The sequence below is a fragment of the Microcaecilia unicolor genome, chromosome 3, assembly GCF_901765095.1.
Source record: "Microcaecilia unicolor chromosome 3, aMicUni1.1, whole genome shotgun sequence".
Classification (NCBI taxonomy): Eukaryota; Metazoa; Chordata; class Amphibia; order Gymnophiona; family Siphonopidae; genus Microcaecilia; species Microcaecilia unicolor.
In genome coordinates, this window is record NC_044033.1 from 1,720,973 (window position 1) to 1,735,560 (window position 14,588).

At 46.4% G+C, this 14,588-nt stretch overlaps 1 protein-coding gene across 3 annotated transcripts in view; it reads left to right on the forward strand.

Moving 5' to 3' along the window:
• KLC4 (kinesin light chain 4) overlaps nucleotides 1-14,588 on the forward strand; it is a 230,714-nt gene that overhangs the window by 173,944 nt on the left and 42,182 nt on the right. For 2 of the 3 annotated variants that reach the window (XM_030195692.1, XM_030195693.1), the window contains exon 14: nucleotides 7,731-11,143. The exons of the other annotated variant lie outside the window; for it this stretch is intronic. In XM_030195692.1, coding sequence (XP_030051552.1) covers nucleotides 7,731-7,736 — 6 coding nt within the window. In that variant the 3' untranslated portion in view covers nucleotides 7,737-11,143. Of the gene's footprint in view, nucleotides 1-7,730; nucleotides 11,144-14,588 lie in introns of those variants that run through there. 3 annotated transcript variants of the gene reach the window in all.

Below are 14,588 nucleotides of genomic sequence, written 5' to 3' on the forward strand. Positions count from 1 at the left end.
AAGGTACGGTGGGAGAGATAAGAGGAGAACCAGGAGAGGACAGAGCCTTGGAATCCAAATGAGGATAGTGTGGTAAGGAGTAAATTGTAATTGACAGTGTCAAAAGCGGCGGATAGGTCGAGGGGGATGAGGATGGAGTAGTGACCTTTGGATTTGGCAAGGAACAGGTCATTACAGACTTTAGTGAGTGCTGTTTCTGTCGAGTGTAGAGGGCGAAAACCGGATTGAAGCGGATCGAGGATGGCATGAGAGGAGAGAAAATCAAGGCAGCGGCTGTGAACAACATATATCAAATATTCAGCGGAGAAAACAGCAGAAATACATCAACTACAAAAATCAAAAGATTAAAGATTAATGTCCATCTACCACAGTTAGTAATACTTTTCATTTCCTTAAAGAAAGATATACGTTTATAATTGATTCAAAAATTATTTATAGATTGCATGGCATATATTTCTTTGCAGATAAGAAATAACACATAAGAAAGGCAAAACTATTTGCATCTTCTCATTTGCATTCTGTGTAGAGTTCAACTCTCCACTGCCCTGTACTAGAGTGGCATGAAGAAATTGCTGGAGAGTTTGTGACCCTGTGTGCTTGTTTGGTTACAGAGGATGTGGACCTCATGTGCCTGTCTTGCTGCATGGTGGGGGTTTCGGGGTGCATGCTTACAATATTGCACCCATCTATAAACTAACAACTGCTCCCTGCCTTGTTTGCTACTGACCCTGTATGCAAGTTCCTTGTTTTGTTGCAAGTGCAACAGCAGAGTCCAGAATAAAACACACCTCGATGTTTTCTTGATGGTGGATTGTGCATACTTTTCTATCTGAGAGCACACAGAGCCAGTGATGTACAGAACAGAAGGAAAACAATGTGAGAGCGAGTGCAAGAAGGCGGACTGAGAGAAAGCAGTGTGCCCTACCCAGTCTGTGAACTGTTCCTCCTTCCATCGAGGAGTACAAAGCATGGCAGACCAGTCTACCCCAGCCTGCGAGCTATCCCTCCCTGCACCAAGAGGTATAGGAGAGAGCAGATAACTGTGTGTGACTCACTCCATCCCGTGAGCAGTCTCTCCCTGCACTGAGGCATAGAGAAGATAAAGCGAAGATACTTATCTGTAGCAGGTATTCTCCGAGGACAGCAGGCTGATTGTTCTCACATGTGGGTCGACATCTACAGTGGCCCAGGAATCAGAAATTTTGCAAGCAAAATAAAGAAAAGGTTTTGCCAGAGAGTTCTGGCACGCGAATCGCGCTCACCACGCATACGCGGATGACTTACCGCCTGCCGCGCAAGCGTGCTACCTCAGTTTAATCAAAAAGCATAAAAATAAGCAAACAAACAACAACTCCAAAGGGGAGAAGGGCGAGTTTGTGAGAACAATCAGCCTGTTGTCCTCTGAGAATACCTTCTACAGGTATGTATCTTCGCTTTCTCTGAGGACAAGCAGGCTGCTTGTTCTCACATGTGGGGTATCCCTAGCAACCAGGCTCACTCAAAACGATGAACATTGGTCAATTTGGCCTCGCAACGGCGAGGACATAACATAGATTGACCTGAAACCATAAACAACTAACTGAGAGTGCAGCCTGGAACAGAACAAAAATGGGTCTAGGAGGGTGGAGTGGGATCCTAAACCCCGAATAGATTCTGCAGCACCGACTGTCGCAGTAGTGAGATGTGAATGTGTGGACTGATGACCACATTGCAGCCTTGCAAATCTCCTCAGTGGAGGCTGACTTTAAGTTAGCCACTGACACAGCCATGGCTACATTATGAGCCGTGACATGACCCTCTAGAGTCAGCCCAGCTTGGGCATAAGTGAAGGAAATGCAATCTGCCAGCCAATTGGAGATTGTGCGTTTTCCGATGGTGACTCCCCCCTCCTGTTGGGATCGAAAGAAAGAAACAACTGGGCGGACTGTCTAAAGGGCTTTGTCCGCTCCACGTAAAAGGCCAGTGCTCTGTTGCAGTCCAAGGTATGCAAACTGCTTTCGCCAGGGCAGGTATGAGGACGGGGAAAGAAAGTTGGCAAGACAATTGACTGGTTCAGATTGAACTCCAACACCATCTTAGGCAGGAACTTAGGGTGCGTGCGGAGGACTGCTCTGTTGTGATGAAATTTGATATAAGGTGCATGCACCACCAGGGCCTGAAGCTCACTGACCCTACGAGCTGAAGTAACAGCCACCAAGAAAATGACCTTCCAGGTCAAATACTTCAGATGGCAGGAATTCAGTGGCTCAAAAGGATCTTTCATCAGCTGAGAGAACGACGTTGAGATCCCATGACACTGGTGGAGGTTTGAAAGGGGGCTTTGACAAAAGCAAACCTCTAATAAAGTGAACAACTAAAGGCTGTCCAGAGATAGGCTTACCCTCTACACGGCGATGAAAAGCACTAATCGCACTAAGATGAACTCTTACGGAGTTGGTCCTGAGACCAGACTCTGACAAGTGTAGAAACTATTCAAGCAGGGTCTGTGTAGGACAAGAAAGAGGATCTAGGGCCTTGCTGTCACACAAGATGGCAAACCTCCTCAATTTGAAAGCGTAACACCTCTTCGTGGAATCTTTTCTGGAAGCAATCAAGACTCGGGAGACACCCTCTGAAAGACCCAAGGAGGTGAATTCTAAGCTCTCAACATCCAGGCTGTGAGAGCCAGAGACTGGAGGTTGGAATGTAGAAGCAACCCCTCGTTCTGGGTGATGAGGGTTGGAAAACACTCCAATCTCCACGGTTCCTCGGAGGACAACTCCAAAACAGGGAACCAAATCTGACGCAGCCAGAAGGGTGCAATCAGAATCATGGTTCCGCAGTCCTGCTTGAGTTTCAGCAAAATCTTCCCTACTAGAGGTATGGGAGGATACGCATATAGAAGGCCCGTTCCCCAATGCAGGAGAAAGGCATCTGACGCTAGTCTGTCGTGGGCCTGAAGCCTGAAACAGAACTGAGGGACCTTGTGATTGATCTGAGTGGCAAAAAGATCCACCGAGGGGGTGTCCCACGCTCGGAAGATCTTGCGGATTACTCCCATGTTCAGTGACCACTCGTGAGGTTGCATTATCCTGCTCAGCCTGTCGGCCAGACTGTTGTTTACGCCTGACGGCGCGCCCAAAGCCACATCTGGACGGCTTCTTGACACAGGGGGCGAGATCTGGTGCCCCTCTGCTTGTTGGTGTAAGACATGGCAACCTGATTGTCTGTCTGAATCAATATGATTTGGTTGGACAGCTGGTCTCTGAAAGCCTTTAGAGCGTTCCAGATCGCATGCAATTCCAGGAGATTGATCTGAAGACCTTTTTCCTGAAAGGACCAGGCTCCTTGAGTGTGAAGCCCATTTACATGAGCTCCCCACCCCAGGAGGGATGCATCTGTTGTCAGCACTGTTTGTGGCTGAGGAATTTGGAATGGACATCCCAAGGTCAAATTGGATCGAATTGTCTACCACTGCAGAGAATTCCGAAAGTCGGTGGACAGTTGGATTACATCCTCTAGACTCCCCGCAGCTTGGTACCACTGGGAAGCTAGGATCCATTGAGCCGATCTCATGTGTAGGCGTGCCATGAGAGTCACTTGAACTGTGGAGGCCATGTGGCCCAGAAGCCTCAACATCTGCCGAGCCGTGACCTGTTGAGATGCTTGAGCTATGGACACCAGGGACAGGAGGTTGTCTGCCCTTGCCTTAGGAAGATAAGCTCGAACTGTCTTTGTGTTCAACAGGGCTCCAATGAATTCCAATTTTTGGACTGGAGTGAGATGGGACTTGGGGTAATTGATCACGAACCCCAGTAGTTCTAGCACCTGAATAGTCATTCGCATGGACTGCTGAGCGCCTGCCTTTGAGGTGCTCTTCACCAGCCAATCGTCGAGATAAGGGAACACATGCACTCCTAGTCTGCGTAGCAACACTGCGACTACCGCTAGGCACTTTGTGAATACTCTGGGCACAGACGCCAGACCAAAAGGCAGCACACAGTACTGAAAGTGTTGAGTTCCCAGCCAAAATCGAAGATACTTCCTGTGAGCTGGAAGTATCGAGATATGTGTGTAAGCATCCTTTAAGTGCAGAGAGTATAGCCAATCGTTCTTTTGAATCATGGGAAGAAGGGTGCCCAGGGAAACCATCCTGAACTTTTCTGGAACCAGAAATTTGTTCAGGCCCCTTAGGTCTAGGATGGGACACATCCCCCCTGTTTTCTTTTGCACAAGGAAGTACCTAGAATAGAATCCCAGCTCTTCTTCCCCTGGTGGAACGGGTTCGACCGCACTGGCCTTCAGAAGGGCGGAGAGTTCCTCTGCAAGTACCTGCTTGTGCTGGGAACTGTAAGATTGAGCTTCCGGTGGACAATTTGGAGGTTTGGATTGAGAATGTATCCTAACCGGACTATTTGAAGAACCCACCAGTCGGAGGTTGAGAGGCCACCTTTGGTGAAAAAACATCAACCTCCCCCCCCCCCCCCCCCCTTACCGGCAAGTTGTCCAGTATGGACACTTTTACTGAGGCTATGCTGAACTGGAGCCAGTCAAAAGCCCGTCCCTTGCTTTTGCTGGGGCGCAGAATGGGCTTTAGTTGACGAGAACAAGCGCGCTGGGGTTGAGCCTGGGCAGGCTGCTGAGAAGCAGGAGTGTACCTACGCCTAGAGTAGGTATAGGGGGCACTCCTCCTCCCTCCAAAAAACCTCCTAGATGAGGAGGCAGTAGCAGAAGACGCCCGGTGGGGGAGAGAATCCATAGCATCATTATGCTTCTTGATTTGATTAACCAGATCCTCTACTTTTTCTCCAAAAAGATTGTCCCCCCCGGCAAGGAACATCCGCCATCCGCTGCTGGACAGAATGATCCAGGTCAGAGACATGCAGCCATGAGAGTCTGCGCATCACTATACCTTGAGAAATGATTCTGGATGCCACGTCAAAAGTGTCAAAAGTACCCCCTGGCCAGGAACTTGCGACATGCCTTCTGCTGCCTGACCACCTGGCGAAAAGGCTCGGCCAGCTCCGTAGGGAGTGCATCAACCAAGCTGGACAGTTGACGTATCGAGTCTCACAAGTGTACGTTTGTGAAGAGCTGGTATGACTGGATCTTGGCAGTGAGCATAGCGGCCTGATACGTCTTCCTCCCAAAAGATTCAAGAGTCCTAGCTTCTCTGCCTGGGGGCGCCGAAACATAGTCTCTAGTACTCCTGGCTCTCTTGAGGGCGGAGTCCACCACCATGGAATTGTGGGGTAACTGAGACCTCATCAACCCAGGTTCACCGTGGATCCGATACTGGGATTCAGCTTTTTTTTTGGGACCACGGGGCCAGACAGAGGGGGCTGACCAGTTTCGCATAAGGACTTCCTTCAGTACCTTATGCAGAGGAACTGTCGGCCTCTTTAGGTGGAGAAGAATAATCCAAGACCTCGAGCATCTCAGTCCTGGGCTCATCCTCAACCTCCACAGGGAAAGGAATAGCCATAGCCATTTCCCGGACAAAAGAGAAAAAGGACAGACTCTCTGGTGGAGACAGTCTCCTTTCTAGCGGAGGAGAAGGATACGAGGGAATCCCAAAAGACTAATCAGAAGAGAAGTACCTGGGATCCTCATCTGACTCCCATGAACGCTTCTGCTCAGTGTCAGATAAAACCTGAGTTAAGGTGCTTCGACACTGGACCTGCCTTGACGCCGAGGAACGATGTCCTCTATGGCGATATCGAGAGGCCGATGCCCTGTCCGACTGTGGCGAAGCTCCCTCCACCAATGTCGAAGGGGAGTCTACCTGGGTGGCAGCCGACGCTGATGCGGCAGGTGGCACCGCAGTCGGAGACCTCACCGCAGGAGAAGGGCCCGAGACCGCTGCAGCAGATGGTACAGAAGGCACAAGCACCCCCGACACCGAAGCTGATTGACGTAGCAGTCCCTCCAGAGGCTCTGGAAACAAGGCCCAGATGCGCTCATCGAGAGCCGCCATTGGAGAAGGCTGTGGGGTCAGTGGAATAGGCGGTGTCAGAATCCGTGGAGGCATTGGAGCAGGTACCAGGCTGCTAGGAGACCGATGCATTAGTATCTCCTGTATCGAGGGGGAGCGATCCTCTCGGCGCCAACGCTTCTTGGGTGCCGAATCCCTCGATGCCCCGAAGCTCCCAATACCATGTGTCGAAGGAGAACAATGATGGTGCTTCTTCGCCTTCGCTCGACGCCCGTCATCAAGACTCCTCGGTACTGATGAGGAGGATGTGGAATCCTCACACCTCCTAGGGAGGCCTCAAGACAGGTGGAGACCCGCTCAACGCCTCACTGCTTCCGGTGCGAACTGGTCTCTGAGCAGCCATTACCTTTGCTTCCGATGTCGCTGACCTCGGTACCAATGTCAATGTCGAAGGACTGGCCAGAACCCCCTAATGTTTTTCTCGCTGGGCCTCTCGAGATGCTTGGGCCCGTTTCTTCATACGAAGACACAGACTACAAGCGGCTGGGCTATTGTCGGGCCCAAGGCACTGGATATACCAAGCGTGGGTATCGGTACCTGAGATGGTCCGGTTGCACCGAGTACAACGTTTGAAGCCGCTGGGTGTCTTCGATGACATGGAAGGAAAAACAGCCTCGGCGAAATCAAACAATGTGATTGTGCCAAAAAGAGGAGGCACAAAAAGGGAATAAACCTGACCGCGCAGCCCAAAAGCAACTTTTAAGATGGACAAAAAGAAACAAGAAAACTACGGGAAACTACTCAAATTATTATTATTATTTTTTTGTAAAAAGAAGAAATAAAGTGAAACTAAATCGCGTAGAGTAGTTCTCTTCCTGGGCCTGAACGGAGTGCAGAGGAAACACTACCGCATCTTGCCACGGAGAAAAAAAGAACTGAGGTAGGACGCTCACGCGGCGGGTGGGAAGTCGTCCATGCATGCGTGGTGAGCGCAATTCACGCGCCAGAACTCTGGCAAAACCTTTTGTTTATTTTGCTTGCAAAATTTCCGATTCCTGGGCCACCGTGGACGTCGACCCACATGTGAGAACAAGCAGCCTGCTTGTCCTCTGAGAACAGTGTGACCCACTCCATCCTGTGACCTGTCCACTGAGAGGTATTGGGCAGAGCAGAGAGCGAAATGACCCACTCTGTTCCGTGAACTGTCTCTCCCTGCACTGAGAGGTATAGGGGAGAGCAGATAACTGTGTGACTCACTCCGTCCCGTGAGCAGTCCCTCCCTGCACTGAGGCATAGAGAAGATAACAGTGTGACCCACTCCATCCTGTGAGCTGTCCACTAAGAGGTATAGGGAAGACATGATAAGTGTGCCCCACCATCCCATGAGCTGTATAGGGGAGAGCAGATGGCGGCTTATCTCACTCCATCCCGTGAGCTCTCTCTTCCTGCACTGAGAGGTATAGGGGAGAGTAGACAGTGTTGTACAATTGGGCTGTTGCCTGGGAACTCTCCCCATTTGTTTTTCAAGGCTTCCTCTTCCATCTTGCCTCAGTTGGGAAATCCTTTCCTTGCTGCTCTTCTTCCCTTTCCCTCTCAGTTGACCTTTTCCTTTCCAGTGCTTCTTTTTCTCCCCTTCCAAATGTACTCGGTAGGACATTTTCCTTTCTTCTCCTGACAGGCCCTCCTTTCCTGGCTCTCCTTAGTCAACTGTTCTCTTTCCGGCATGCCTCACTCTCTCTTGGTACTTCTCTATACTCGCTGTTTTGTTCTCTACATGATTATATAAGATTTTTTTTTTCTTATTTGCACACTTTAGGCTTAAATACCTCCTGTGAAATCCTCTTTGTCCAAACTTCCAACGTTTTACTAAATCATCTGTCCTGCCACAAGTCCTGCTTCATCTGATCGATCCAGCGCTCACGGATCCTTCCTAGCTAGTGATGCAGTGTCTGTACCCAAGCTCTTCAAAGTATCTCTGAGCTTCCAGTCTGTGAGGAACTCCTGTGAGTGGCGTTCTGCTTCTTAAAATTTATTCTGCCAGCTTCTAAGCAACGGTGTACCCAAAGCCAGGCCACCTTCTGTAATCTGCTAGACCCTGAGCTTGTGCCAGTAACATACCAAAAGACAGGCTGATTCATCTAATCCTGGTATTCTCAGAAGTTCTCCAGCCAGTGGTGTACTGAGAAAGGGGTTTCCTCCTGTAACTTTCAAAGAACTTCAGGCAACAATGTACCAAAACACAGACCACCTCCTGTCACCTGATCAGTGTTTAACGTGCTCTGACTGCAGTGTACTGAGTCATGGACTTGTGTTGTCGTGTAATCTTGACTCGTGAATGCCTGCCACCTTTGAAAAATCCTGACCACTTATGTGTGGAAAGTTGGGATGCTTCCAGTAATCCTTCCAGTCATCCTAGCCAATAATGTACAAAGAGATGGTAATTTTCCAGTAATCCTGTCAGCCTCCAGGAGCTTCAGCCAATAATGTACCAAGAAATGGGACTTTTTTAGTAATCCTGCCAGCCTTCAGGAACTCCAGCCAATAACCTACCAAGAGATAGGAATTTTCCAATAATCCTTTCGGCCTCTAGGTGCTCCAGCCAATAATGTACCAAGAGATGGTAATTTTCCAGTAATCCTGTCAGCCTCCAGGAGCTTCAGCCAATAATGTATCAGGAAATGGGACTTTTTCAATAATTCTGCCAGCCTTCAGGAACTCCAGCCAATAACATACCAAGAGATAGGAATTTTCCAATAATCCTTCCGGCCTCTAGGTGCTCCAGCCAATAATGTACCAAGAGTTGGGAATTTCCCAGTATTCTTGCCAGCCTCCAGGAACTCCAGCCAATAGTATACCAAGAGATGAACTGTGTCCTGTATGTCTCCTAACCTCCAGCGGTTCCCAGGCAGTGGAATACCCAAACACATGCCACCTTCTGTAATCTGCTACCCTTTGAGCTCTGGTCAGTGGTGTATATAAAGATGAGCGTCCTTCTCTTCACTGAAGAGCTCCTGCCAGTGGAGTACCGAGAAAGGTGCCTCTTCCTTTAACTCTGCCAGCCTCCAAGGAACCCCTACCAGTCATATACTGAGATTCACCTAAATACGTCTAATAAGGACTCTTATGTATAATGGAAGAGCCTTACCCCCAAATTCAACCTTTCACCAAGAACAGAGCACTGAAATAGTAAGCGAAGGACTAAGGACTGGTGCAGGAATAGGATCTCCTCATCCTCTGTCCTTAGCATTCACGCAGGAGCGAGAGCTCCGTCTCTGTCTTTTCACTGCAGCAGAGAGTCTGAAGAAGCAATGCTCAGTCACTGACATTTGCCTTTTCAGGCATCACCCGATTGATGACATATGCAAACACATGGTAACAAGGTATGGACTGAATACATCTAATAGGGCTCTGTGACAATGAGCAGCCAGTAATATAGCTAAGGGGGGACTACGTACTCCCTTTGTACTGCTCTGTACAATGTGTTTCGGTGGCCATTTTAGGGTTTGGTTCTATGAAAGTGAAATATGGACTGTTTCCTAAGAGCACTTCTGGACGGCTCCTCTACTTCTACTTATTATTTCTTTAATGCTGTACACAAAGGCCTTCCCTGCTCCACTGAGCTTAAAATCTGCTCAAGACAGACAAATAATCCGCTCTGGGTCTTTAGAAAGCACTGCAAGAGGCTGGAAGTGGTTGCACAGGGCCTCCATGGGACAGTACTCTCCAGCAGGTGCATCAGCGCAAGTTCAGGCCCATCGCAGAAGCACTCTTTCTTTAGCCCCTGTGGATATAAAGGTCTGCAAAAAAAGTATGAGGTGATTACTTTATTGGAATAACTAAAAAAGATCACCTTAGATTGTTTATTCCATGAGCTCAAGTGGACTAACCCAGCGATCAGCTTCCGAATTTGTGAATTCTGCAACATGCCGCCTTATCGATCTGACATGGCCACAAGAACAAGGAAACACAGGCCTGCAACGTGCAACAGACTTCCAGCAGGCAGGAGTGGGTCCTGTCAAGACATACCAAGCAGAGTCCACCAACTTAAATGGTCTGACAACATATTCATAAAGTTTTATATATAATATGTTGACAGGATTGCAGAGTATACAACAAAATCGAACAACTTTTAGGTTCTTCTCCTTTGTCAGATTGTTATTAATGCTGTAGTCACTTTTCCTGTTTCAGTAGGATTATACAGAATTTTCCTGCTCATTCTTTTCAGGGAAGTCTGATTTTTCTCATCCAGCTTTAAGGCATTTTCATGTTTCTATTTCTAAATTCTGGTCCATTATTCTGTATTTGGTAACCAAAATGAGGTGTTAACTAGCATATAGTTTCTCTTTAAGAGATATGTCCAGTTTGTTTGTTTTGCCAGTAGGAGGTGCACAGTTGTTCCAGAGCCTAGTGCATATATATATATAGATAGATAGATAGGTAATTTATTTTGTTATATACATCTATGCTATAAAAAGTGCTGAGTGTGTGTTCTGTAGGGTTTTGTTGTTACTTTGATTCTGGAGAGAGTTTGTGTCATTGTTATTGAGGTGATACCAGAATATAAATTTCCTTATTGTCTTCTCCAAACCATTCCCTACGAGTGGGTAATATGCCCTCCTACCAGCAGAGGGAGACTGAGAATTATTGAACAGCGCTCCTGTATAAGGGACTGTGCAACCCTGACCTGCTCAGTATTGCTTAGTCTCCCAGCAGAGGTAGGTGCTGTGCAACCCTGCTCATGTTTTTGGTGGGTATGCCAGTTTTGGCCCCTTGATTTTAGTTAGTGGCTTAGTAAAAGAAAAAGGAACAAAAAGAAACCTCCTTGGAACAGAAACAGCTGCATTGGTCTCAGGCTCTTGGCCCCTGTGCCTGTTTTGGGGGGTGTACACTCCGGGCTCCGGGTCCCTCCCCCCCCACTCCCCTCAGCCTTTAGCAGTGCGCCTTGGTCTTCTCCCCCCTTCTCTGGGAGAAGTTCCTTCAGGCAAGGCCCCTGGTAGGTACAGAGCACTATTCTCTTTAAAAATAAAAATATATATATATGTATTGTTTATAGTGGCATCTGTTCTTACATGGCCCCCTCTGACAACCTAGTCTCAGAGAGAGCTGTAATTATGTGGGAATTATTTATCTGATATATTTCTACCTACCATAAGAAATACACCATTTGGATAGGTGAGGCAACAGGGTTTCTATCTCCTTACATCCACCCCAAGATACCGTGATAGAAGAGACAGAAAGGACAGAAGCTATGTTCCTTCCAAAGGGATAGTCTTTATTATAGATAATAACAACGCAATTAGGCAAAGTAATTAGGCAAAGAAATTAGACCATAACAAATAGCAATATTTGTTATGAGAGGAAGAGATATCACTGTGGTAAAGATGCACTCACTGTTGATGATCTCAGCCTCTGTCTAATACAGCACAGCAGTGCCTTATATACAATGGATTGAGCATCAATCCCCTCCCAACTTGCAATTTCAGCTGATTTCTGTGTTACTCAGCTAATTTCTGTCTTACTGTATTGTTTACATAAAATGGAACACACTATCTAAATGTTATAGCACACAGAACATTTGTTTATAGAACACAGCATTTCCAAAGTTTCTTTTACTGAAGATTGTAATTGCCATTTCGTTATAGGAATTTCCCCAGCACCCATGTTTATCATAGTGTTATCTAGATCCTCAATACTTCTTCGCCTTCAAACCTTGTGAAGTAGTCTCAGTGGCACCAACTTTGTCAGGGAGGGGGGAAGAGTGCTCTTAAAAGTCAGCATGACCCAGAATTCACAGTTCCAGCAGAAAGTATAGGAATTAAGGGCTCTGGCTACACAGAATGCTGAAGTCAGAGCTTTTAGCCAGAAAGATGCAGCTGTCGGGTTTCTTAAGTTTGAGCCTTTAGACATGCAGTTCATGGGTCATAATCTGACTTGCCAGTGTCAGAAAAGAGCAAATCAGTTTATTCCCCTCTTGATGATTGAGAAATCATCACCTGTACAGATAATTCCACAGGGTGCCCATTCGATGTCCATCGATGCAGGGTACAACAGTTTGAAAAGGAAGGAACCCAAACTAAACCTATCTATGCTTGGGGAGCTTAAATAAGCTCTAACAGGAGAAACCCATGTAACAAATAAACGGCTAAACCAGGAAAATGCTGAGGATAAATTTAAACATTACATTCAATTTCATAAAGACAAGATTCAGAAATGGTGAAACATATAGAAAAAAATCATGAAAATATGCAGAAAATATTTAAAAAAGCCAAAAATACATATAAAAGAAGAATATATGTATAATACTTCAACTAAAGTAATATAAGCATAGTAAATGTCTTCTCTAAAAAAAGAAAAGGTATACTTGCGTTACAGGCAGTAAATGTTCTAACTAAAATGAATAAGGTCAACAGCAGGAAGCCTGCAAAACATTCAAGGAGGAAGTATATTTTGCCTTGTAGCAGTAGCAAGAAGTTTGAGGACAAACCCACGAGCACAGGGGAATAATGCAACAGACAATTAAAGCAAGAACTAAAATGACAACCAAAATGGAGGTAAAAATAGACATAAGAAAGGTTTTCCAGTTCCAAAAGATGGTATCCCACCAGGATGTCCAGCTAGTATCAACGCCTGAATTGGTAGCTAATTTGTTGGCTAAAGCAGAAAGGCCTTGCAATGCCTTCATAACAGAACCATCAGGGTCAGTATTATTGGGAATAAAAGTATAACAATGACCATGAAGTACAATTCAAACACCACCATCTTTGGCAAGCATTTGGTCAAGAACAAGTCTATTTTCCCAAGCTACTCGACTAGTGGCACTAAGTTGGGCCTCTAAGCCTTGAATGGCATTTCTAGTAAAGTTTATGAATCTTTGTTGATTATAATAAGTGTAATTAATCCAATCAACATTTTTATTAATAGTGACCCACCAAAACAAAGTAGATTCTAGACATGCCCATACCTGATTTCTGGCTTTAAATTGATCAGGTGCCCCTCTTGGAACTCCTATAGAGTCTATATAAATAGTGTCATCAGGAGAGTTAGGAACGTGTCTTTTGACACGAGATACCTGGTGAGGATAGGCAATAACAATGGGTATAACTAATTGAACAAGAGCACATATACCAAACCAATGAAATGGCAAAATGGGATATAGAATCTTGGTCCCACAGTACCACCATACATCAGAACGTGGGATAGAGAGGCTAGAGAAATTAAGTATTGGGAGGTCAGAAGGGTCAAAAGTATCCTAGAAAGCGAGAATATGCCTGGGTAGTGTAGCGTCGCAAGCATATAGAAAAGTCAGATTAAAACGCACACCAAATGGAGGAAACAAGGAATGAAAAGCCAAAGGAGGATGTAAAGAGTGAATAGACTTGCATGAAGTGGAAAGTTGATGTTCAGAAGTAAAAGACAATAGCATATTTATTTATTTATTTTTGTTACATTTGTACCCCGCACTTTCCCACTCATGGCAGGCTCAATGCAGCTTACATGGGGCAATGGAGGGTTAAGTGACTTCGCCCAGAGTCACAAGGAGCTGCCTCTGCCTGAAGTGGGAATTGAACTCAGTTCCTCAGTTCCCCAGGACCAAAGTCCACCACCCTAACCACTAGGCCACTCCTCCACACAAACAGGTATTATAATGTCATCTGAAATTGAAAGGAAAGGAAAATAATTCAGGTGTAGGACGAGGTCTTGTACACATGTAGCAGTTAGAAATCTTAAGGGAAGAAGCAGTGTAGTGTAGTCAGTTTAACCATGTATTAAAATCTTCATATCCAGTCTCATGGAATATGGTATCCTGAACAGAATTAGCATTAAGAATTTGGGGATCATAGTGATGCTTGTGTGGTTTGGGTAACCAGGGTTCAGGAGTCGTAGGTGGGTCGGTAACCTTGATCCGAAAGCGGATCATAGGATCACGACCTGTACTATCAATAGCTAGGGAATAGGTACGAGCCAAAGTCTGGTCAACATTTTTAAAGGTGAAAATGAGAGGGTTACATTTCATAGTATGGCATCGCGAAGAGCCAGATGGGGACCTAAGGATAATCATTTTGCGTTGTAACATAGTAACATAGTAGATGATGGCAGAAAAAGACCTGCACGATCCATCCAGTCTGCCCAACAAGATAAACTCATATGTGCTACTTTTTGTGTATACCTTACCTTGATTTGTATCTGTCATTTTCAGGGCACAGACCGTAGAAGTCTGCCTAGCACAATCTCCGCCTCCCAACCAGCCCCCCCCCCCCCCCCCCCCCCCCCACCGGCTCTGCCACCCAGTCTCGGCTAAGCTTTTGAGGATCCATTCCCTCCAAACAGGATTCCTTTATGTTTATCCCACGCATGTTTGAATTCCGTTACCGTTTTCCTCTCCACCACCTCCCGTGGGAGAGCATTCCAAGCATCCACCATTCTCTCCATGAAAAAAAAGCGTATTAAAACGGAATTAGTCGGTTGGGTGCCCCAGATAGAGAATTTTGGGTCAGTGGACCATAGGACAGATGCCCAGGACCAACAGGGGTTATAGTAGGAAACAAGATTATTGCCAATTTGCTCATCAGGACAGATGCATATGTGCTCAGTTGATATATTTGCGTTCTTGAGCTAGGCTTGTGCATGTAAGGATAGTACAAAGGTCGAAGGAAAAGATGATAGGTGTCGACCT